The sequence below is a fragment of the Bos mutus genome, chromosome 9 (assembly GCF_027580195.1).
Source record: "Bos mutus isolate GX-2022 chromosome 9, NWIPB_WYAK_1.1, whole genome shotgun sequence".
NCBI lineage: Eukaryota > Metazoa > Chordata > Mammalia > Artiodactyla > Bovidae > Bos > Bos mutus.
The window spans coordinates 25,365,093-25,390,933 of NC_091625.1; the positions used below are offsets into that span (position 1 = coordinate 25,365,093).

A 25,841-nucleotide genomic window follows, 5' to 3' on the forward strand; every position below is an offset into this window, starting at 1 on the left:
CAACTACAGGTAAACATAAAACAAATATACAAACAAATTTATGTCTTGAAAATAAGCTGAAGAGAAAAAAGGGGTGACAAGTTAATATACATAGTTTAGAAAAACAAAACCATGAAGTTAAATTGATGTCCTGCCCTACATTCATAACTTCTTCCTTCTCACTATGTAAAGAAGTCAGGAGTGGGGGTAACGTTAGTACAAGTTGGTTCTTTTTTGTTGTACTGATATATTTTGTACATGAAATATAAATGACCTTAGGAACTCAATCCTACTCCTGCTGCTGCTTCTAAGTCACTTCAGTCATGTCTGACTCTGTGCGACCCCATAGACGGCAGCCCACCAGGCTCCCCTTCCCTGGGATTCTCCAGGCAAGAACACTGGAGTGGGTTGCCATTTCCTTCTCCAATGCTTGAAAGTGAAAAGTGAAAGTGAAGTCGCTCAGTTGTGCCCGACTCTTCGCGACCCCATGGACTGCAGCCCACCAGGCTCCTCCGTCCATGGGATTTTCCAGGCAAGAGTACTGGAGTGGGGTGCCATTGCCTTCTCCAATCCTATTCCTACTTTTGTATAAAAACATACTTACGATCAGTGATGATTGCATCAAAATACGTGCCCTTCCTCCAGGAAGGTTTAGATGCGTCTGAGACCAGGACATCAAGGTAATACTTCTCTAAACCATACTGACGAAGATTTGCCCTAATGTTTTCATCCGGTCCTCTCCATTTCTGGTTTTTCCTACTAGCCTTTCCTAAAGGGAAAGAAAAATGAAGACAGAACTAACAAACAACATTCTTAACTCTTGTCATTTAGCTAAAAGCAATATTTAGCTCATCCAAACCTAACTCAAATAGAACCTGCTTTTGTTTATAAAAGTTTAATTTCATTTATACAAATGAACAATTATTTTTATTTTAACTTATTATAAAAACATATTCTGAACAGTAAATTGTAGTGCTGTCTAATTATCCTTTCATGTAAAATGGTCTTAAAACACTCATTCAATAATTAATGCATTCAAAGCACACTAATAAAGATACAGGGCTGGTTTGGCAGAAACCAACACAATACTGTAAAGCAACTATCCTTCAATTTAAAATAAATAAATGACAAAAATAGATATAGGGCTGAACAGAACATGGTCCTTTTCTTCTAGCAATGAAGAAATACTGATGAATGAGATAAACGGAGCAGAAATGAAGAGAGCTAACTTTGGAAATGCAGAAGCAGTGACCATAGACAGAGAAAGTAAAAGGGAGACACGAGATATGAAAAGTTAAAGTGGGGGCTCAAGGGAAGTTCAAAAGTTTTAGTTTAGGAGACATGAGTAGATGATGACATCGTCAATTAAGATCTGAGAAACCAAGAAGAAAAACAAGCCTAGGAAAAAAGATGAAATTCATTTGCAATACATCAATCTCGATATACCTTGAGGTATCTATAGAGGATTCAGAAAGAGATATTCAGCAGGGAGTTAGAGGCCAGAATATATATACACACTGGGAGATATCAGTAAATAAACTTAAGCTAAATGTATAAGAATGAATGATATTTTTTATTAACGTAAGTGGCAATTGTATGTTTGCTCTATAATTTCTCTATTTTTATAAACTCCTCTGTATTATGATCTACTTCACAATAAAAACGAAACCTAAAAATTAAAAGATGAATGACATGACTCTGCAGAGTATGTAATGTGATAGAAGGGGCTAACAAAGATGCCTGGAGAAAAGCAACATGTAAACAGACCCTGAAGAAAACCACAGGGCCTTCAGGAAACTGAGAAAGAGACAAAGAAATCAAAGTACCACCAGATGAAGTCACTGTCTAGGAAACCAAGGGAGGCGTTATGAAGGTCAACACTGCCAAGTACTGTAGACCTGTGGCCTGAGTTTTCAGTAAGCATGGAAGCTGGAAAAGAACAGGCAGAAGACAGTTAAGAGATGAAAAAGAGGAAATAGCAAGTAAATACTAGTCTTTTTAAGTAGCACTTTGGCAAACAGAAGAGGAAAACAAAGTAGTAGCTAGGAGGAGGGCCTCTATAGGGTTGATAGAAAAAGTTTTGCATTTTTAAAATAGAAGAAATTTGGAAGTATTTGAGAGTATAGTAAGAGATGGGAAGCATAGGAAACAGAGGGCAAATCTAACAGCACCTTGGATAAGCTCTGAGGAAATTCTACCTCAATCAGAATTCTACTCAAGCAGACTGAGAGGTTAGCATATAACTTTTACATGTAACTCTAATAAATAAAAATTAAAATGAAGCACACAGGACAATACCCTTAAAGCAAACAGACTGTTTCTACTAAAAGCAAACAGGAATAATTCTTCTTAGCACTCTGTCTATGCTAAAATACTGCAAACAAAGACTATCTTTTTCTAGTTAGCCCATTTAGGTGAACTTTATAAAATGTTATTCATTCTCCTTATAGTACTAAATTCCTTAAAGTCAAGGTAGAAAAAAAAGCAGTTCATCAAATACAATATATCAAATTACTTCAAGAAAAAAAGTCTAATAAATTCTCACCTATATAGTCATTTACACTGGGTGAGAAAAATAAAAAGCATGTTTTACAGGCTGATTCTAACTACAACGATGAAACAATAACATAAATACAATTTCAAAATCAAAGAAACTTTACATTTTTAACACTATTCAGCTATAAATAAATATTTTTAGATTGATTCAATTTCATGCAATCACATTTCATTAGCGTAGCTTCTAGATTTTAAAAGTGTTTTCCAGAACTGCCTCAAAACCAAGCCAATGCTTATTTCAAGTTACTCTCAGTCTAATGCAGAATCTTTAGAGTTACTGTCACCTTAACTGCTTTGAAGATGTTTTGGTTAATTATGAAATCAAAAACATATATGGTACTCAAGGACTAGAGTAATTAATCAAGTATACACATAACAAATGACTGCTAAACAAAAGAATGGTGGTAATTTTTAAATTATTTTAAATTATAGAAACTATGTTTTACTAGGTGAATACACTAACTACAAAAGGCTTAGTTCATCCCTCTCCTACTTCTTTCCCAGCCATAAAGTTTTACAACTTTATTGACTGCCTACTTTTTAAAAATCTAAGACCAAAAATAGCTCTGAGAGAAGGGCTTTTTGTTATTCATCTTTGGTTCCCCTGGGAGATCATTTTGCTCACTGGATAACTTCATGAAAAGCAGATACCCAATGAAAAGTCTTATTGTTGTAAAAATAACTAAAACTATATCACAGTGCTATATTTTAACATTAAAAGCAGCTGCATAATGCCATACATAACTATTTAAGTATTTTAAAGGTACATTTGGTACAAGAGCAAAGACTCATTTGCTCACTTGTTATAGAGGAAAGACTGTAACACTGTCTAGAACCACTACTCACCCAAGCCATGAACAGTATTGTAGTCTATATCTGTCCCATATACGTATGCACCAAAATGAGCAGAAGCTATCAGAAGGCCACCTGAAAAAAATCACACAGTTGTGATTTGTTAACCAGAAAGTTCCAGACTGTTATTTCTTCCTCTATTTAATCTGATCCAGATTCTTACAGACTACCTGTAGGCAGACAGGTACCTGGAATGACCTGGAATGTACCCTGGAATGACCTTGGTTCTGGCCATATTTAACAGGCTTCAGGATGAAAAAACAAACTCCTAACCTGTGCTCATCACCCTGGTTCAAAAGCAAGGAATTAATATATGTCCTGGCATTACTACTTAAAAATTCCCAGCACTACTTTGGGAAAATTATCCATTTTGGGGTGAAAATAAGGTGTTTAGACATTTTCCTTTTATTTTTGAGAAGTCTATATAAAAGCATCTTGCTCCCTTCTTACAAATAAACATATAAGGCTGTTACACAAAGAGCTGGCAATAAGTAAGTTCTAACAATTGAACTTAATTCTCACTGAAGTCAGAGTTTCAGATAACTTAAAGAGGGCATAATTAATATATAAGAGATTAATTCTTACAAAAATTAAAATATGAGGACAAGTAACAGTTACTCCTATAATCAGTGAGGTAGTTATCTCATTTTAAACTGTAAATATCTATGGTAGGGCAATTATGTCTGAATAAAGCTATTAAAAAAAAACTGTAAATACAAATTTCTGAATAACTGTTATCAGACATAAACAAAAACAGTTAATACAACAAATCTTTTTACCTAGTGTTATAAACAAAGAAAACACAAATGTCCTAATACAATCTGAGGGGACTAAGTAACTTGGTAGGTATGACCAGTTTAATATGAAAAAGAATCCTAATAGAAATTAAAAATGAAACCCTTAATGAAAAATGAAATATTTTAAAATTGTTTAAGAACAAAAATTCACAAAGTTAATAGCTGTTCTTTTCAGTGAACTTCACTTTATAAAATACCCAAACTAAAAATGTTCTTAGTGACTGGGTAAATCCTAATAGCTTTACTGCAGAAAGATCTGCCAGTCAATATGAAATCAGAAATATACAGAAACATATACTTAGACGATGCACAAACTTGGATACGGGGAAATAACTAGGGCTCTTTCCATTCTATCCTTTTGAAATGTAATCTCTAAAATTAAGATGGGTAGTGCCTCCAGAGGGTCAAGATCCATAAATCTTGTTTTGAGATTTATAGATAGATATAGATCTATATATCTATATAGATATAGATCTATAAATCTATAAATCGTGTTCCTTCCATAGTCATTTAAAACATAGTTTGGTAACATGTACTTAAAAATACTTTGCTCAATGAAAAACAACTGACTACTTCCTAGTGGAGCCACGAGTAAGAGAGATGGAAGACTAATAGCATAGCAGAAATCAAAAACTAGGTTCCCCCATACAAACTACAAAAAGCATTTGTTTGAGGAGGTAAAGTAAGACCTCCTAATTCTTAGCCTATAAATGGAACAGTCAAAATTTAGGAAAGATACTGTATGTAATGACTTGAAATAATCATAAAAAAAATCACTTCATCCAAATTATGAAGCATTACTGCAATTCTGCCAATTAAGGCAGATACTCACCTAGAAGAACTAGTTGTCAAGGGGAACAGAAAAGCTTTCCTGTGCTTCCTTAAACAGAACCTTATCCATTTGGTTAGAGTGAGCTTTGAGAAGACCCAATTTAGAGTACACTGCTGAAAGGAGATGAATAATCTGTTAGACTACATCTGTTAGTTAACTTTGTACTCTTTAAAGGTTTTCAAGTTTTAAATAAAATCACTATAAATTAGCTTCTCTGGTCACTGGGTTATCATTGTTAATCATCTCATTTTATTTCTAAATTGAAGCAGTTTTGCATTTAGTTATATATCTCAGATGGAGTTTTCTTGGAAGCTTTTTGGTGGAAGAAGGGGTAATAAAAAAGGAGGGGTGAAGTGTTGAGGGGGCAGATAATGCAATTCACCCAATTTCTCATTATGCTATCAAGTGTAAAAGTACCACAGTGTGATCCACACTAGTAAACCAGTGTTTTAATTTCTTATTACTTAAACAGTAACCAGTTTAAGGTTTGGGCAATAACTTGGTAGGCAAACGGACACAATAACTGAACTTTATAATGGAGAAACTAATTTATGATTTCCATCTATAGAGATTTAAGCAGAAAGCTATACAAAATGTGAAAGTCAGAACTGGGCTTTAGTTTTGCTGAAAGAAAAGGAGGAAAAATTGTGATACTACTTTACCTATGTTACCCTAAAAGAAGAAAACAAAATACACAGAACTCTAATAAACTGGCAGCATATGCAGGATACTGCCAGAAAACAGAAAGTCTACCAAACTATGAGACTCAGGAAAATGGGACTACAGAGTGGTGAATAAAACGGAAGCAGAAATTATTAGAAAGACCTATAGAGATCCATTATCTCTCTCCTAACTTCCTCTCCTCCTCTTCATAGTCTCTTTTCAGAGCTAGGACAGTGGGTATCTCAACACCTTGCTCTATCATTTTGCAAAGATAAAATTTCACTCTTTTCCTTACACCTATGGGCCATTTGAAGGTAGAAGAAGCCAAGGAATACACAACCAGTCTCCTGGGTATATTCTCCACTAAAGGAGTTGATTCATTTGAGAAAGGAGAAAGGGAAAAGGAATCTGAGCTATGGCTGCAGAGCTATGTCACTGCATCTGCAGACACTGGCAGACAATTCATGCCAATTATTTTCATTATAAACAAAGAAACAGAAGTTTATAATTTTAACCCTCAATTACTTTTCCCACTGCCATAATTTGCAAATAACTGCAAATTATGAATATCTTGGAAATCAGCCAAAGAAGGAACTAGAAAATGAATTCATGGCCAAATTGTTCATGCTAACAATTCAATATTGGCTATATCTAACATCTTTCACCAAAAAGGATCTCAGTGCTTAACAAAATAATTTAAAAATGATAAACAGTACAGTTCACTGTCTACCATGCATCACACAATTTCCTAATGAATTCATATACATATATTACCTCATTTACCCTCACAATATATTACTTATTACAGTTTTACAAATGATGAAATGGAGGCCCAAACAAGTTAACAATTTTGCTCAAAGTCACATAGTAACTGGTAAGAGTAAGGATTTAAAACTCACTCTCTTTGCTGTTACAGTGGTCTATAATCAGACAACCTCCTCTAGATCAGCAGCAACTGAAGTAAATATTTATTAGGCTACTACTTAAATACACAAAAGTAAAAATTTGTTATTAAACAGATTAAGTAAGACTATACACTCAGTTAAGAGTTGTGTACCATTCACAAGTCTTATATCACATCACAGGTCTGCCTGTGACATTATAGGTATTCAACTGATGCATCCTCATCACTCCTTTAGTGATGTTCATATTAGAATAGCAGTATTTTCTAATTACTGAGAGCTGATCCAGGATATGTATCTTCTCCCTTAGAAAAATGGAGATGCAAAACTTAAAAAAAAAAAAAAAAACTTACTACAATGAGAATCAATGTATTTGCTAAAACAGAAATGAAAAGTGTGCTTCTGCAGCTTATAATGTCATTCTAGACAAGACAGCAGACTGTCCAAAAGAAAAAGGTATTTAGGTAGCAAAAGATTATATCTCTCCTTTCAACTTCCCAGAAGTTCTCTAACCTACTCTATAACCTTGAGAATATCAAAAGTCATAAGTAGTCTGTGGGTAAAGCACTTAGGAAACTAATAAATATCAATTTTATACTTTTAAAACAGAAAAGGGATTGCAGACACTTACATTTATAAACAAACAAAAACTAAAAAGGAAAAAGGACAAAAATAACTAATAGTGTGTGAAAAACTATGACCATGGAGGAAAGCACAGGGCTGCTTATTTCTCCAATCCTTCAGAAGGTACTACCCATCAGAGAGAAAAGGCCCAAGCAAGAGGACAAACTGCTTAAAAACTGTTGCCTGTTCACAATTACTGGCCATTATCAGTTCTAAAGGTGGAGCCAGTGGTGAAAAATCCACCTGCCAATGCAGGAGATGTGAGTTTGACCCCTGGGTGGGGAAGATTCCCTGGAGAAGGAAATTGCAACCCACTCCAGTATTCTTGCCTGGAAAATTCCATGGACAGAGGAGCCTGGTGGGCTACAGTCCATGGGGTTGCGAAGAGTAGGACCAACTGAGCACCAGTTTTAAAACAAAAGCACTAACAGCTAAAGTCTTAAAGCTATGCTTAAACAACAAGCACAAATTATGAAATGTATTTTAGCAACGTCTTTGCAAAGATCTTCCTCCTGCAATTTTTCATTAACTGTCCTGCATAGTGCAATTAATTTCTCCATTAATTGTCCTTATGTTGTTATCAATCAGTCGCCAAATCGTATTTGACTCTTCGAAAACCCATAGACTGCAACACACCAGGCTTCCCTGTTCCCTGTCCCTCACCATTTCCTGGAGTTTGCCCAAGTTCATGTCCATTGAATCGGTGATGCCATCCCATCATCTTATCCTCTGTAACTGTCCTATACAAACACTTAAATGACCAAGATATGCCCCTCACTCTAAAGAGCTGCCCTAAAGCACATTAGGGGCAGATCTCTCACCTCTTCCCACACTAAAGGTAGTCAACATCTTGACTGCTATGGAAGTTAGCATTTCATAACATGCCCAGCCTCATCCATGTCAAGGGAAGAAAATTTTACCCATACCAGTAACTATTTTTAATCTTTATGATCTTGCCTATGTGTGTGTGTGTGTGTGTGTGTGTGTGTGTGTGCATATTAAACACGTACATGTATGTATCTCATAAAAAATCACTCCCCAGAAAAAAGTTTTAGAAATCCAAGAACAAGATAATTAATAGAGTGTTGGGGGCCAGAGTGAGGTACTCCGCCCGTGACAAAGGTCATGAGGAAGGAGGCTCGACATACGCAAAGGCGGGATCGAGCCTCAGGAGTCCCCCTGGAACTCCTCGAGCATCTACCCCCATAACCAGAGCCTGCCTACTTTACTACTTTGTGCTCTCACCTACACCTCTGACTTTACAGGGGGCTGTCCCCCACCACCTCTTTTGGAGAAGGAGTTAACCTAGAGCTCCAGTTAATAATAATTCCTGGGCGTGATAAGAATGTTTTAACCTACAAACTCCTCTGAAGGTTCTCTAGCCTGCCTGACAGGCTCGTCCGGCCACATGCGATTGCTCACAGCCTCCCAACCGTGAGAGGCACGAGATGCTTTAAACCCTCTAAAAACAGGTTCTTTAGAGAAGTTAGAAAACTATAAGTATAGTGGGCTGATTAGAAATTGTGTTGGTGAAGGGTTTTTCATTTGTTGAGCCAATGTTTGTTGCTATGTCTCCACATCCCCTGCCCTTACACACATTAATGAATATATAGAAGAAATAAGTATTAACCTTTGATATTAATCACATTAGACCTTAGGCTAAGTAAATTCTTTCCTTAACTAAAACCCACTACACCCTCACCCTGTAGGAATGTAACTTTATTTGGGTGGCGTCTGTTTTGAGAATAATCAGCCCTGGAGAAATAAGTGTCCTGACTGACTGACCGCTGTCACAAGGAGAGGGTCGTAAATTGTCAGCAGGCCCCCCTGGCCAGAAGATGATGTAACACCCCTAAGACCTCTGTATACATTTGTGTGAAGCACCTGACTTTAATAAAAGTCAGGACTGCTGTCCCCACGTGACTTTTGTATAACATCTCAGTGTATAAAAACAGACTCTGGAAAATAAAGAATTGGGATCAGTTTCTCGAAATACTGGTCTCCCCATGTCGCTCTCTCTTTCACTCTGGCTGAGTCTCCATCTGGAGCGCAGAACCCACCATGCTTACTAATTACGCCTGGGCTTCTAAGATCCGACCGGGGAGGCCTCAGTGTCTCCTCTCCTTCGGGAGAACGGAAGGACGCCTGCGGCCTACGTAAGTGGTGCAAACTTCTTGTCTTGAAGTTTTATTGGTCTCCCGCGTAAACCAAGCTACTCAGCCTCTTTTCTCCACTGAATTTTCCTACTGAGCTATCCTCATTCTATTACTCTTTATATCCTTAATTAACATTTAATTAAGCAATTGTTTCCTGATCTTCGCCTACGCCGTCTCTCCTTCGAATACCCTGGATCAGCCGGGGCAGGACCCCGGCAATAGAGGGTTAGCATTTGGAAAAAGACAAATTAGATTTATTCCTCACAGCACATAAAAAATAAACTCCAAATGCATGAGAGATCTAAAAGGAAAAAATCAAAACTACTGAAGAAACCATAGCTGAATTCCTCTATAACTTGGATGTAGGGAAAGCTATTGCCTGGTTAAAAAAAAAAAAAAGTTACACGCAAAATCAAAAGAAAAACAGCAAACTGAGAGAAAATATTTTATATATTTATATACATTAAAACAGGAAAAAAAGAGGGGGACTAAAATACAAAGTATTTTTAAAAATAAGGGGGGAAACCAAAATATCTACAGAAAAATAGGGAAATGACTTTAAGAAAATTCCAAAAAAGTTACACTGCTAGTCCTTAAAATAGAAAGTTATTAGACTTCACTCATAAGAAAAATACAAATTAAGATTACACTGAGATAACATTTTCACCCAATGGACTGGCAAATTTCAACAGCCTGATAATACACTCTGCTGGTGAGGCTGTGGGGGAACAGGGACTCCTATATATTGCTGGCAAGAAAGCAAAATGGCATAATGGAGAGTAACTTCGCCACATTTAACAAAATTACGCAAACTCTTCAACCTAATTTCCTAATTCTAGGAATTTACCCTAGAGCTGTATTTCCAACACTATAAAAGTATATATATAAAGATTATTCACTGCAAGCACTATTTATAACTGTGAATATGGGAAACTACCTATACCCAAGCTTAGGAGACTATCTGAATACATTACAGTACATAAGAATCTGCTTGCAATGCAGGAGATGGGTTTGACCCCTAGGTTGGGAAGATCCCCTGGAGAAGGGAACGGCTACCCAGTATTCTGGCCTGGAGAATTCTATGGACTATATAGTCCATGGGGTCACAAAGAGTCAGGTACAACTGACTCTTTCATTTCATTTCAAACCCATGGAGTATGCTGTAAAATAGATGAAAACAATCTCTATGAACTAAAGAAAGTGATTTCTAGGAAATATTGTTAAGTGAAAAAAGGTTAGAGTGGAATTTGTAGTATATGTGAGAACTCACAAGTTCTAAACTATGCATATATGTTTAGTTATGTGTACATACAGTACGTATGCATGAATATGTATATTTGCATATACATTTATATACAGATTATATATACATACACACACACACACACACACACACACATGCATTTCCAAGTTGTCTGCTGAAAGGGTGTAGAAGCAAAAATACCTAGCACCTAGATCTTGGTTTCTAATATTAATACCATTCCCCACTAAAAGAAATAAGAATTTCTAAGAGACATGACTGATTCCAGGGTCTGAATGAGCCAGAAAGAAGAGGGAGGTGTTAAAAAAAAAAAGACTACAGGAACATATCACAAGACAGATCCAGTATGAAAGGGCCTGCACAAGACAAATCTGGGACAATTTGAGCAATAAAATAATTAAGAAAAAAATGAATTAAGACCACTTGGGGAAAGGAGGGGAAATCCACTAATTCTTATAAACAATAGATAAATGAATACAAAGGAAAAGAAACAGCTTTTGCTTATAATAAGAAAGGTGTCCACTGGAGGGAGTGCTGAAGACAGAAAATCATCCCTTTGTAGCCAAAGTCAAGACAGGTGTAGGCAAGAACCGACAATCAGTGCTAAACCTGACAACCACAGGGTGGGGGTGATTCAGATGTAGGATCTTGGTGTGTCACCATACAGACTGCCTATTAAATGCATGGAAAAAAAATAGTAATCACACAGTGGGGGGGGGGAAAATCAAACACCATCTTAATCAGTTGATCAAAATTAACATTACCAATGGGGAGAGATGGGTACTATGTGGACGCCCTAAGAAGGACACAAAATCATTGATGCAGTGGTCCAGCCAGGAAAGTAAGACCCCTTAATCTAACCATAAGGAAACATCAAATTAGCCAAAATAAGGAATATTCTGGATAAAAAATAAAGAGAGGAGGGATAATATTCCAAGTTTCCTAAAAGAAAAAGACAGACTTTGGATATATTCCATATCAAGGGATCAAAGAAATGCTGACAACAAAATACAACACCTGATGCTAGAATGAAGAAGAAAAAAGATGGTATAAAAAACATTCGTGAGTCAACCAACAACAATGGAATACCAACTCTAAAGTACTATCTGAATAGTATGTTTACTAACAGTGAAAACTATACTGTGGTGATGTAAGAGAATATACTTATCATCAAGAAATACATATTAAAGTGTTTGAGAGGTAAAGGGATATAATGGATGCAACTTACTTTCAAATGGTACAGAAAGAAAAATACTGTGTATATAAAACATAATGAGAAAGTGATAAAGCAAATAATGCCAAATTTTAACAACAGTCCACTCTGGGTCAGGGATATGTAGGATTTCTTTCTCTTATTTTTATAATTGTAACATTTCCATAAGTTTTATTTCCTGTCAAGTTCAAAAAGTTGGGGAGGCACTTAGGATGATTAGGATAGGAAAAAAAGGAATGGGTAATATGTCAGGGGTAGGATATACAGAGACAATGGAGGAATGGAGCAGAGAGACGCACCAAGATTGATTTAACAACTCAGGAAATTATTCCACCATTTAGAAATCTCTTGACCTTGATTCTATTTGCTCCTAATGTGCTGTTTTCCTCACGTTAGTTTATGGTACAGTAGCTGGCTGTGGCAACCTACTCCAGCACTCTTGCCTGGAAAATCCCATGGATGGAGGAGCCTGGTGGGCTGCAGTCCATGGGGTCTCTAAGAGTCGGACACGACTGAGCGACTTCCCTTTCACTTTTCACTCTCATGCATTGGAGAAGGAAATGGCAGCCCACTCCAGTGTTCTTGCTTGGAGAATCCCAGGGACAGGGGAGCCTGGTGGGCTGCCGTCTATGGGATCCCACAGAGTTGGACACGACTGAAGCGACTTAGCAACAGCAGCTGGCTGGCAAATCCTAATGCTGAGAGAGGCAGTGCTATGACAGTAACAGGCACTGAGCCCTGGAGTTAGTCTGGTTGAGTGTGAAACCCATGAGACGTCTACCATGCATAAGTTTGCACAAGTCCCTTAATCTCTGTGCCATAATCTCAGGAAGATTTTGTAAAGTATCTCAATCTCAGTAGCTGTAGAGAGTTAAATCAGACAGTAACCTTGGAATGCACAGCTAGTACGTGACATGTTTTCTATTCAACAAATGGGAGCTCCCGCATCATCACTGCTTACGGAGTTTCAGAGGAGTTTCTGACAGGGAAAGACCACTACAGTGAGAAATTCCAACTGCACATAATTTATTCTTACAGTCTGAACATAGTGAATTTAGGCGAATCTAATTGTGAATACTCCATATGCATAGGCAAGATGGAAGAAAAATGGGTTGAAGCAGGAAAATGTCTTCACTCAGGTGAAATAACCTTGGGCTTTCACACAAAGTTAACTACGAGGACATCCAATCAAGGGCGTACAAAACCCAGGTAACGGCCTCAGCAGTCATGCTCTAGGCCACTGATCCTTAGTCACTTTTCTTATTTTCAAACTTCACACATGAACCTCCACAACCCAAAGATAAGGCACATTAATCATTTTTTACGTAAGTATATAACTGCCAATTTTAAAAGATGAATACTTTTTAAAATTGTGTCACTCAAGTCTTTCTTCCTCAAGTGTTTTCCCGTTTTTTTAATTCAAGTACAGTAAGAAATTTCCTATATAAAGAAACTGTAAAGCTTTACAACATTTCTATAATGAATGGTATGATCCCCTGAGTCGTTACTTATGGGGAAAAAACCCACAAAATTCTTAAAAACATAATAAAAATAAAAACAGAGCCCACAAAATTTCTTTCAGCGTTATCTCTGGAAGTAGCAAAAATGTCAAATACTATTATACAAATATGTGGTTGTCTCTTATTTAGTGATAAATAAAAAATTATTCTACTTAATCTTTTAGCAAAAATAATACTATGACCTTGATTAATATAAACAAGTAACATTTCTACATTAGTTTAAAACAATTAAATAAAAATACCTGTTCCAACAAATGGATCAAATACAATATCATTTTTTTTCACTTTTCCATGGTTGGCCATGATGAATGATAAGCCAGCATCCATGCTTGTATTTCCAATAAAGTGTCTCTTTTTGACACTGTATGACTCAATAAGCTCTCTCTGCCCATCTGCAATCTAGATCAGAGATATTTTTCAATAAGTATAAATCTACAAAACAGATTTAATATAATTATTCACATTAAATCCACAGTATCTTGATGACAATAACTTCTTTCCACTTAATCACTGCTTCATATAAAAATGTGACTGAGGCAGTTACAGACATACACTTGTTATTTCTTAGTGTGTTCCCATTTACTTCTGCTTTTCAAAGCAAATATGAATTGAATTTGAATGCAACTATTCCAGGAGCTGGTAGGGAGCTCTAACCACCTCTTTTATTCTCCTAAATAGCAATATCTTGTAGCATAAGCCACAGATTCCACTTGCCCTCTCAGTGCCTCAGGGAAGTGGGCAGAACTGCTTTGCAGTAATTTCCTTTAAGAATGGAAACCTCAATCACAGAGCTTCACAAATGAGGTTCCTGCTGTCACAGCACTCTGCCTTTTCTCTACTTTTATTTAAAAAGCAGTTCACGCTTTCCAGCAAGTTTTGGGTTAAGGTTTCCAGGTACGCAACCTCCTACCTAGGCCCCACACCTTATAACACCTTATAATAATCCTCTTGCATTTCATCAGAATCTCGGGGGGGAAAAAAAAAACACACAACCACATATTTTCCACTGATTTTACTTCACACAGTAGTTCTGACTCTTCGGCTCCTTTCAAGTTTTACATATAGAGTCCAATTCAAAGGACTAACATTTAGGTTTTAAAGAAAACTAAAATAGGTAAAAAGAACACTTGCTTACCCATCTACCAAAATAAATATTATGTGGATTTTCAGGGATGTGGTTTGGGTCCAAACCATAATCCTCCAAAATAGAGAATACATGTTGTGGCTTCTTTAAATTTACTTTCCCTTCAAATGGCAGAAATTCAAGTGCCTAAAAAATAAAAGTAACTCTAAATAATATAAATATCTAAAAGGAAAAATAGTGCTTATATAATAATTCCTATATTGTAAGTCTGGTTATCAGCTATTAAATAAGACAAAACATGAAAAGTGCTTAGCAATGTGGTACAAAAGCACTCAGTAGACACTGGGGATTCTTATCCATCAACGGTGGCTATTTTACATTAATCTCATAGGTCCTTTTAGCTTTGCTTTTGCCTGCATGCTCAGTTGTGTCCAACTCTTTGCGACCATAGGTTTTGGTTTTTGCTAAATTCACTTACATCTATCCGTTTGACTTTTTCTTCTTGTGTCAGTGTTTTATTAAATGTGTGAATCTTTATTTTATATGTAGAATCTGAATGCAGAAATGGAACCTAAAATAAGAGCAGATAAATCCTTTAAGTTTTGTACATAGTACACATGTAGATAGTACAGTATCTACAGATCTACTTATATAAAGCCACATTTGCTACGTACCATCTTCTCTGCAGGGTAGTTTTTAAGAGAACTGTACAGCTCCTCTGGACACTTCCCATGACCCCACAGTTCAAATATAGACCTAGGAAATAAATGATTGGCACTAACCTCAGTAAAAAAAGTTAGTTCATACAGTAATATGTAACAGTTATTTCATTGGTTCTTTATGCTAGCTCCACCAAAACAATCACTGCCTATGTTTCTAAGCTATTAAATGAGAAATACGTATCCTGAAAACAAATATAGCTTAAGTCTAAATTACAAACACAAGTTGAACTTTACACAGAAGAAGAATTTGTAAGTCAAGATCTTTTTCGAAGTCTTCACCATTATCATTTCATTTTTTTTAAAACTAGAACACAAATGATGCCATAAAAATCACTTCTTTTAATGAAACAGTTATAAAGTGCAGAAAATTCAATCTTTCCCAATGTCTTCTACATAAAAGGAAAAATGGATAAAAATGTTACCATTAATATCTAGCCATATTTGATAACACTTAGTAATTGTTACTTTTAAATAAAAAATTCTTATTATGAAAAAAATCTCAAGTTTATATCTATTTTAGGGAATAAAAAAAATTAAGCAAAATTTTATTGCAATCAACGAAACCACTTTTAGAATCAGTTGTAATGAAACTTGATCTATATATTACAGTTTTGTGCATCTAAAATCAACTACTTTATGATTAGAAAAAATGCTGCTCTCAGGACTGCAAATATTATCCTTTGAAAATGAATTCCTCCTTTCCCTTGTACTGAATTTATAGAAACAGGGCCTCTACAATTATACTATTCTTACTCAGCTAAGTAAGAGCTAACACTTAATATAACGCAAAGTACCAGGGACTGTTTTAAGGCCATTTAATATTAATTCAGGTATTCCTAATAGGAATCCTGAGGTAGCTCAGGATTCCTCAGTATCATCATCCATTTAACCAGTGAGGAAACTGAGGTACAAAAAGATTAAATGACTCTCTCAAGTCATATAGCAATTTGTAAGGTAGGATTCAAACCCCAATCCATCTGACTCCAGAATCCATACATCACTTCTCTATGCAAAAAGACAAGAACTCCAGGCCATTCAGGAAAGGCACAGACAATGCCACAATTCATAATTATCCCTAATGAACTATTATACAGTAATAATAAAGGAACTAATGCTTGGAGTGACAACCCAGATTCAGTAAAAATAATACTCCATATCCTCTTTCAGAAAGAATTTATATAACATATAATTTATATACATATAATAAATTTATATGTAAATGGAAAAATAAAAATATTCAATATATAACATCATAAGCTTCCATTATAACTGGCACACTGGAGTAACACCTTTTATGATTTAGATTTTCATAGTAAACTGTTTCCATATATATGACTGCACTATTATGATTCCTATTTTAGACATTAGAAAACTTAAATGGATTGCTACATTTCCCATGGCTGCTATATAAATAAGCATGGCGTCAACTTATTAATATCCGTATGATCAAAAATATTTCACTGATTATAGCAATAATAATGAAACCTTTCTCACAAATAATGCTTTAAGAAACTATCCTTTGAAGGAAGGAGGGTTAGAACTGGGAAGTGTACACAGGGAGCACCAATCATTTCTGTAATGGTTTATTTTTTTAAAAAATTGTGGCAAATTACCCCAAAATGTTGAGATTTAACAAGATAGGTACCTAGGCATTTGTTATATTTTTCACTCTGTAATATGCTAAAAAAAAAAACAGTGCATGTTAAAAATAAGTCAAATAAAATCAACTTTCAATCCCTATTCTACCACAAAAAAATCTGAATCTAAGTGAGTTTTGAATACACACTTCTAATGTCTGTTATTCAAGAATAATTAATGCTACAATTAGGATTGTCAATTTTATCCTCTGAAAATGACTTCCCCTTTACCTATTAATTATAGGGAGAAGGCCTCCACAGTGATACTACTTTTACTTAGTTATCACTTAAGGTATAACCTCAACCATGAAAAATATACAAAGACTAAAAAGGGAAGTCAAGTGGGCCTTACGAAGTATCACTATGATGAACAAAGCTAGTGGGGATGATAGAATTCCAGCTGAGCTATTTCAAATCCTAAAAGATGATGCTGTGAAAGTGCTGCACCCAATATGCCAGAAAATTTGGAAAACTCAACACTGACCAAAGGACTGAAAAAGGTCAGTTTTCATTCTAATCCCAAAGAAAGGCAATGCCAAAGAATGTTCAAAGTACTGCACAATTGCACTCATCTCACACGCTAGCAAAGTAATGCTCAAAATTCTCCAAGCTAGGCTTCAACACTATGTGAACTGAGAACTTCCAGATGTTTAAGCTGGATTTAGAAAAGTCAGAGGAACCAAAGATCAAACTGTCAACATCTGTTGGAGCAACAAAAAAGCAAGAGAATACCAGAAAAACATCTACTTCTGCTTCACTGACTATGCTAAAGCCTTTGACCGTGTGGATAACAACTGTGGAAAATTCTTCAAGAGACAGGAATACGGGACCACCTTACCTGCCTCCTGAGAAATCTGTTTGCAGGTGAAGAAGGAACAGTTAGAACCAGACATGCAACAATACTGGTTCAAAATTGGGAAAGGAGTATGTCAAGGCTGTATACTGTCACCCTGCTTATTTAACTTATATGCAGAGTACATCATGAGAAATGCCAGGTTGGATGAAGCTGAAGCTGGAATCAAGATTGCTGGGAGAAATATCAATAACCTCAGATATGCTGATGATACCACCCTTATGGCAGAAAAGTGAAGAGGAACTAAAAAGCCTCTTAATGAAGTGAAAGAGGAAAGTGAAAAAGCTGGCTTAAAACTCAAAAAACTAAGATCATGGTATCCAGTCCCATCACTTCATGGCAAATAGATGGTGAAACAATGGAAACAGTGAGAGACTTTCTTTTCTTGGGCTTCATTATCACTGTAGATGGTGACTGCAGCCATGAAATTAAAAGACGCTTACTCCATGGAAGAAAAGCTATGACCAGCCTAGACAGCATACTGAAAAGCAAAGACATTACTTTGCCAACAAAGGTCCATATAGTTAAAGCTATGGTTTTTCCAGTAATCAAGTATGGATGTGAGAGTTGGACCATAAAGAAAGCTAAGCACCAAAGAACTGATGCTTTTGAACTGTGGTGGAGAAGACTTGAGAGTCCCTTGGACTGCAAGGAAATTCAACCAGTCCATCCTATATCAGTCCTGAATATTTATTGGAAGGACTGATGCTGAAGCTGAAGCTCTGATATTTCGGCCACCTGATGCGAAGAACCGACTCTCTAAAAAAGACCCTGATGCTGGGAAAGACTGAAGGCAGGAGGAGAAGGAGATGACAGAGGATGAGATGGTTGGACGGCATCACTGACTCAATGCACATGAGTCTGAGCAACCTCCGAGAGTTGGTGATGGACAGGGAAGCCCAGCGTGCTATAGTCCATGGGGTCACAGTCAGACACGACTGAGCAACTGAACTGAACTGAAAAAGCGGCCAGGGATATTATTTCATAAAGTTACACAAGTATTACACAACTATTTACTGTACCATTACTCAAATGCATTCATCAAAGATATGAGCTATGAAGGAAGCATATAAATCTGGTTCTCAGTAAGCTATTTTAAGCCTATAAGATTTATCTTTGGAATTCAAACATCTCTCAGAGCCATAAATTTTAATATGCTAACATACAGTGATAATTACTCAAATGACATGTTTTTTAGTTCTGTTTCCATTTTCTGGTCATTTTTATTGACTAAGTAAAACTCATTAACAAGCTTCAATTTATGAGATTAGACTGAGCAATGCAGCTAGTTTTCAATTGTTGTTAAGTCACCAAGTCATGTCCTACTCTTTGGGACCCCATGGACTGCAGCATGCCAGGCTTTCCTGTCCATCTCCTGGAGTTTGCTCAAACTCGTGTCCATTGACTTGGTGATGCCATCCAACCACCTCATCCTCTGTTGCCCCCTTCTCCTCCTGCCCTCAATTATATGGGGGTTGTAATCTACTCAATAATAAAGCATTGCCAACCATATTAACAAAACTAGATATATGTAAATTCTTATTTGCACTGCATTATTAAGTATAATTTCCAAGCAAAAAGAAGGAATTTCTCAGAAATCTGTCAAAATCTTCAGGGAGTTGAAGAGGAGTGTTAAAAAAAAAAAAGCAAGGATAGCATAAGTTTTTCAATTTTAAAATGCTAATTGAAAATGCAGTTTAATTTCCAAACCCAAAGACAGATTTTTCCAACAACGAAACAAGAAGGAAGGAAGAATAGATACTAATGATGAAAGCCAGAAAACACTCAGGCAGGATAAACAAGAATGACATCATTATATTAATTCACATCAAGATATTATAATCAGAACTACACTAACAAATAAAACAGTAAAACATATTTTATGGTAGGCTTCATTTTTTGTCATCTTACACTTCACCGATCTGTTCATCTAATTAAAAAGCATATATAAGAAAAAGATTTTTAGGCTTTCAATACTTTGGTTATAATTAAATGTGGCATTTTTCCTATGTAATAACATAGCATTTACATCTTAAACCATATGCTTGCTTAATATAGAAGTTTAAAAAAATTATTCTAAAGCACGTGTTTCTGCATTTCATCATCTGAGATTCTCTCATCCACAGTTTCAGTAGGTAACTCTCCTCTGTTCTCTTACCACCATCCAGTGGCAAATACACATAACTACAAGCTAAACTGGGCTCACAACAATCAACCCCTTCTACTTTCTGCCAATATAGTGAAAGAACAGAGTAGTTACGAGAAGTCCAGCTTACACTCATGCAGGAGAACATAATAAGTTTTTCTTACTTGGCACACACTGTCCGTTTCATTAAGTTTCTGGCAATATCCTCAGAGGGAATGCTAAGAATCCAAAAAGGAGACTGAAAGAAATAATAATATACAACTTACTTCTAAGTGGTTTTATGACCTTATTTAAGAAGTCAGTAAGAAGAAATTCCTATTTGCTACTTTTATGTGACAATATCTAATCTGACACTAACCAAAATAAAAACTGCTCCAATAGTGGAAAAAAAATTAATTAATAGGTAACCTGTTAGGATAATACAGTACAAAATCAGAATTCTTTTTAAAATGATCATATAAATGAAAACATTTTTTACCGGAAATTTAAGGTTATTTAAACTTAAGGTTAATTTCATGTTTGCTCATATGTATTATGACCAAGAATTAATGCACATTTTACCCTTAAGTATAATCTCAGAATATTTTTTATTGTTGCTAAAATTTTCTTATAATACAGCTATTTTGTTTTGAATTACTAAGTAATATATGTCTGAATCATCTTTTTTTTTTTTTCTAGCTAGCTTTGGCCACCTAAGAGGGTGGGGTCTCTGCAATAACTATGATGAAAAATTATATAGAGTATATTATTCAATTATCATTTATTATTTTATCCAAGGAAAAAAGTTCCAAGTGCATCAGGGGTTTTAATACCCAAGATTATAGGCATCTTTGTGCTCCCCCCAGATAACCACTTGCCAGAATGCAGCAATATGTAGCAGGACCCCAACCTCAGTTCATCCCCCTCACCCAATTATATCCACACGCTCTCTCCTTTCCTCCTCCATCAATAATTGAAGTTCACTTCCCTGGTGGCTCGGACGGTAAAGCGTCTGCCTACAATGCAGGAGACCCGGGTTCGATCCCTGGGTGGGGAAGATCCTCTGGAGAAGGAAATGGCAACCCACTCCAGTACTCTTGCCTGGAAAATCCCATGGGAGGACCCTGGTAGGCTACAGTCCATGGGGTTGCAAAGAGTCGGACACGACTGAGCGACTTTACTTCACTTCAGGTGTAAAAGTCCAATACCAGAGAACTTTCAATTTAAGTTCTCTCACTTTTTATGAGAAGACCTCCCTGCCAGACCCAGTCTTGATTCCAATTTTTATACTATCCTACAAAAAAATTCAAAATAACTCAAACAGGGAAAAGACAGTAACCTTAGTATTATTTTTATTAGGAAAAATTTTAAAGCAAGCTGAATTAAGTGAAATCATTAGATAAATTATGGTTGAGTTAACTGATGGAAAAATACACAGTCCTGTTAGTAATCAATGCTAAGCAGAGTGACTATATTATATGTGACTATATTATATATGTGATTATATTATATGTGACTATATTAATGCTATCAAATGAAAAAGAGATCCAGAAGTTCATTGCTAGTATTACAACGAAGGGGGAAAACATATATCAAAAGACTAGAAGGCAGTCTCGCCAAATTATAAGTCACGTCAAAGAAGAACTGTAAATGATTTTTTTTGTTTTTTAAACTTCCCCAATACACTGATAAACTGTCAAACCCAAACATATGGCTCATAAACTCACAATTTCACATATGCATAATTAATTTAAAATTATAAAATGAGTACCAAAAATAAGTCTGAAAGCAGCTAAATTCTAATTATACCTCATCAACAGAGGACAGACCTCTTTTCAATAAAGGGACAGATAAAAATTATGGTAGACTACCAAAGTAAAATTTAAAAACTAATAAAGTGAAAATTGGAGATAAATCTAACTTTCCAAAACAAAAATTTCCCCAAAATATCCTTTTTATTCAACTGCCCTTAAAAACAGACACAAGTAACTATATAAATTTAAGATTTCTAAGGATACTATATATATAGGTCTAATAAAAAATATAAATTCAACTTACCTTTCCATAAGTTTCCTGACTACTGATGAATTGACCTCCAAAAAGTGAAAGCAAAGACTTTATCTCCTATATTGAAAATATTAGAGAATACATTTGAACACATGGAACTTAGAAGTATAATAAAACACATTTATTAACACAATTAAGAAAAAAGAGAGAGGGGGTTGATTATCTACCTAAAGGGCTAAAATGTCAATACCAGACAAATTATAACTCTGGGTTCTGAAAATATTTTACAGTCACAACCATGGGAAGCAATTTCTGAGAAATTTCAGGAAAAAAAAAAGTTGTCAAAAGATTCTGAGAAAATGCCCTGATTTCTGAAAAGGAAAAAGCAGATTGCAAAAAATGGTATCTGACAATGGATCAATAAAAATAAAACCATTAGATGATTTGAGGATGTTCAGAAAGGAAATAACATGTTTGTAATGAGGTTTAGGACTCTTCTTCCCTTTAAATATTAATTTCATAAACATTTTTCTCCTTGGCATTAGGATTACAAGTTTTTCAGTAGGAAACAATATACTATATGTTGAACACTTAGGTGTTTTCTAAATTTTATCAGTTTAAAAGGCTAAATACTCATTTTCATAAATATCTGGCTTTTTCCAAATTTTAGATTGTTTCTTTAAGATAGAGATGCAATAAACAACGATATTACACCCAGAGATGTGGAAAGTTGTATGGCTTCTTAAAGTACGTATGGTCATAATACTTTCTTAAAGAATTGTTCTAAGTTATAAAGTGAGAGTATCAATTTGCCTTCACTACTGTTCAACTGGATGCTGTACTGCTTTTAATTCATTAAATATATGAAAAATAGCACTTTTGTTAAAGTTTTAATTTTTTGACTACTTGGATAGAAAATTATTTTTAATGTATGTTTACAAGCTGTATTTGGAACCATTCTTTCTCTAGAAAATAAAATCATTAGTTATGTATTAATTTATGATTAATGAAGACCAATAATAGAATTTTACCAAATGTCAGAAGAGAATACTTTACAGACTAAGTTCACTGTCTTGTCCAGTTAATTAGATGAATAAATATATGTTGAATTAAAAAAAAAAGAAAAGTGATTATTAGGGAGCATAACTATAGATTAATTGAATAAGTACAAGTTATGGTACTTTTTATCCTTTCTGGATAAAATTACAGAACTAGAAAGAGAATACAACAGGTACTTTAAAAACATCAAGTATGCAAAGTTGAAATCTGTTCAGATAGTTCATATGGCCTATGAAGCAAATACTTTGTACTGGTAAACACAAGATGAGAATACAAACTTTCTAATTCGTGCTGCTAACAAATTTTACCTTCCTCAAATAACATAAAGCAGGCAGACTCCCACTCCGCTGGGGAGGTCTTACACAGGATGAAACCCAATGAGAGGGTGCCTACAATCCCCTTTCCTCTCAGGCACGGGAAGGAAGAATTAACACCGAGTCCACGAGCCCTGGTCACCCTGGGAGAAAGTACACCCAGATTGTGAAAGCCCTCCACCTCCAGACCAAGAAGAATGGGAGGTTTGCACAGCTAGCGCCTTATCTGTTTTTCCTTTTGTCTGTGCAACGAATCTTTTTTTTTAATCCCAGGTACTAGAAGGTGCTGCATTCACCGGAATCATATGGACAGACCAAGAACTAGCACAGACTATCAGGAAATCACTCAAGGTAGTCCAACAGTTATTTTGCAACATAGGTGACACAAATGTAAACAGGAGGCATCATTCGACCTTGGAGGCCAGCCACAATTTGGTTTCCAGTTCTTCCAAATGGCAGCTATGTGATTTTATACAAGAATCTTAACTCCCTCGACTCCCAGTTCCCTCATCAATGAAACAGGAATCAGCTACCTCAAAAGGTTAAGGAGATCTGTAATGAAAAGAGCAAAGAACCTAGGCTGTAACTGAATGAATCAAGATAGTGATCACCACAACACTGTCCTTGAAGTTCAGTGGGTCAAGAAAGCAAGCAAGACTGACAATTATACTACTTAAAAGAAAAATGAAGTTATAGACTGTTTCTTGGCAAGAATGATAATTGTTCACTCCTTATTGAAGCATATTATGAATATGAATTCACACATTCATAACATACTTTCAAAACATGAAAGTTTGCTGCTCTTGGAATACAGTTAGAAATGAACAACAGGTTAAAGCACAAAGGTTCTAAGCATAAAAAAAAAGTGAGGATCATTCAAAATTTTATGGCATAGGATTAGCACCATTACCCAAAATCTAAGAAATGATTTAAAAGTCAGAGTAAACGTGATAATCCATGTTTCGAACTGAAAAGCAAAACACGTATTAAAACTACCACATCAATCTACTTGGAAAAAGCAAAACAAAATTTTTATTCATCACATGGCAAATTTACTTTTCAGTTAATCTTTTTACATCAGGAACAAAAATATGGCATGATCTGGGGCATACCTGATGCATTAATTCACACGAGCTTTGCAGTTCTTGTAGCCACTCACTTTTTCATCCATTTAGTTTGCTTCAGAACCAGCAGTAAAATCCAGGTGCCTAAACTTTACTTTTAGTACAATAAGGCAGCTGCCAACTAAAACTAGCCCTGATTAACTGCACAGAGGTAAAACCAGAACCATATTTGCACTCTTAATCTTTCACTTTAAATCACATAGGCTGCTACTCATTACAGCTTTCCTGTCTAGCAGTTCTAATAATGTGTGTGTGTGCACGCACGCATGCACACTCAGTCAAACCCAACTCTTTGCCACCCCATGGACTGTAGCCCGCCAGGCTCCTCTGTCCATAGAATTCTTCAGACAAGAATACTTGAGTGGGTAGCCACTGCCTTCTCCAGGGGATCTTTGCCATCCAGGGATCAAACTCACATCTCTTGTGCCTCCTGCATTGCGGGCAGGTTCTTTACCACGATGCCATCTGGGAAGCCCTCTAACATAGGAGATGGGTCCAAAAGCGTGCTTGATTGCCTTCCCCAAAGAGATCCTATTTCACTCAATTCAATATTTATTAAATGACTAATATATGCAAGGCATTGAGCTGTGTAAAGATTCACTGAGCTGTGTAAAGACCCTGAGGGAGCTAGGGTCTAGTAGAACTAATATTTAATAGTAACTGAAATGTGAGGTGTACAACAGTAAAGGCCCTTAAAGAAGCAAAAAAAAAAAAAGACAAAACACAATAATAATATACTAGAGTACAAAGGAAGAAAAGATTGCTTCAGTTTTAGAAGAAAACTTTCAATGGAAACTCACTTTAAGCCCTGAAACACAGGGAGAATCTATACAGAAAGAGAACTTTGAGTGATGGCAATTCAATTCAAATCTAATTCAGGTAACTCAGATTAAGCCTCCCGTTGAGAAGAATTAAAAAAAAAAAAATGACCTCTACTTGAAGGCATGAGAGATTACAAGAATTACCAAATCAAGATCCAGGACAGGACAGATATCTCAAGGTACAGTCACTCTTTCCCTGGGAAATAAATCAAATCCAAGAGTAGCGGTGAAGGTGGACAGCTTAATGGAGCCAGAAGAACAAAAAAGAGCACAGGGCCAACAATGGGAAGGAAAGAAAGTTTGATAAAACCACTCAGTTCAGACTGGAATCCCCCAAACCTATGCATATTATCAAGTGCGTGCAAATCAGAGCAGAGACAGAACTCGAGGCCTGAAAACGAGTTCAAGCGATCCTTGATGGATCGCTTTAATGGAGTGTTTAATGGAGTTTTAATGCTCCTATCTTCCAGAGCATTTGCATCATCCCAGTATTCATTTCTTTTTTTAAATAAATTTTCAAATATATCTGGCATGTATTTTAAAAACACCCAGCACACATATGAAAAAGCAGCAAGAGAAACAATACATGAAAGAAACTGATCCATAGGACCCCTTTTATCAATTACATATTTTAACACAGCAGTGCTTTCTATATTGAAGAAGATAAAAGACAAAATTAAGAATTTGGGCAGAGGATTAAAAAAAAAGAAACTGCATATCTGAAAAAGAATCAAGTAAAA

The 25,841-nt window shown here is 35.8% G+C and overlaps 1 protein-coding gene across 5 annotated transcripts in view; it reads right to left on the minus strand.

The window, feature by feature from the left end:
• Positions 1 to 25,841, minus strand: part of TRMT11 (tRNA methyltransferase 11 homolog) — a 63,213-nt gene that overhangs the window by 32,815 nt on the left and 4,557 nt on the right. For all 5 annotated transcript variants that reach the window (XR_011465323.1, XR_011465322.1, XR_011465324.1 and 2 more), the window contains exons 2-9: positions 21,835 to 21,900; positions 19,962 to 20,035; positions 15,114 to 15,195; positions 14,918 to 15,010; positions 14,491 to 14,625; positions 13,598 to 13,754; positions 3,382 to 3,462; positions 584 to 748 (exon numbers count right to left, since the gene is read on the minus strand). Coding sequence is in view for 2 of the 5 variants with exons in the window: in XM_005911945.3 (XP_005912007.2) it covers positions 584 to 748; positions 3,382 to 3,462; positions 13,598 to 13,754; positions 14,491 to 14,625; positions 14,918 to 15,010; positions 15,114 to 15,195; positions 19,962 to 20,035; positions 21,835 to 21,900 (853 nt within the window). In the remaining 3 variants the exon portion in view is untranslated. The remainder of the gene's footprint in view (positions 1 to 583; positions 749 to 3,381; positions 3,463 to 13,597; positions 13,755 to 14,490; positions 14,626 to 14,917; positions 15,011 to 15,113; positions 15,196 to 19,961; positions 20,036 to 21,834; positions 21,901 to 25,841) is intronic.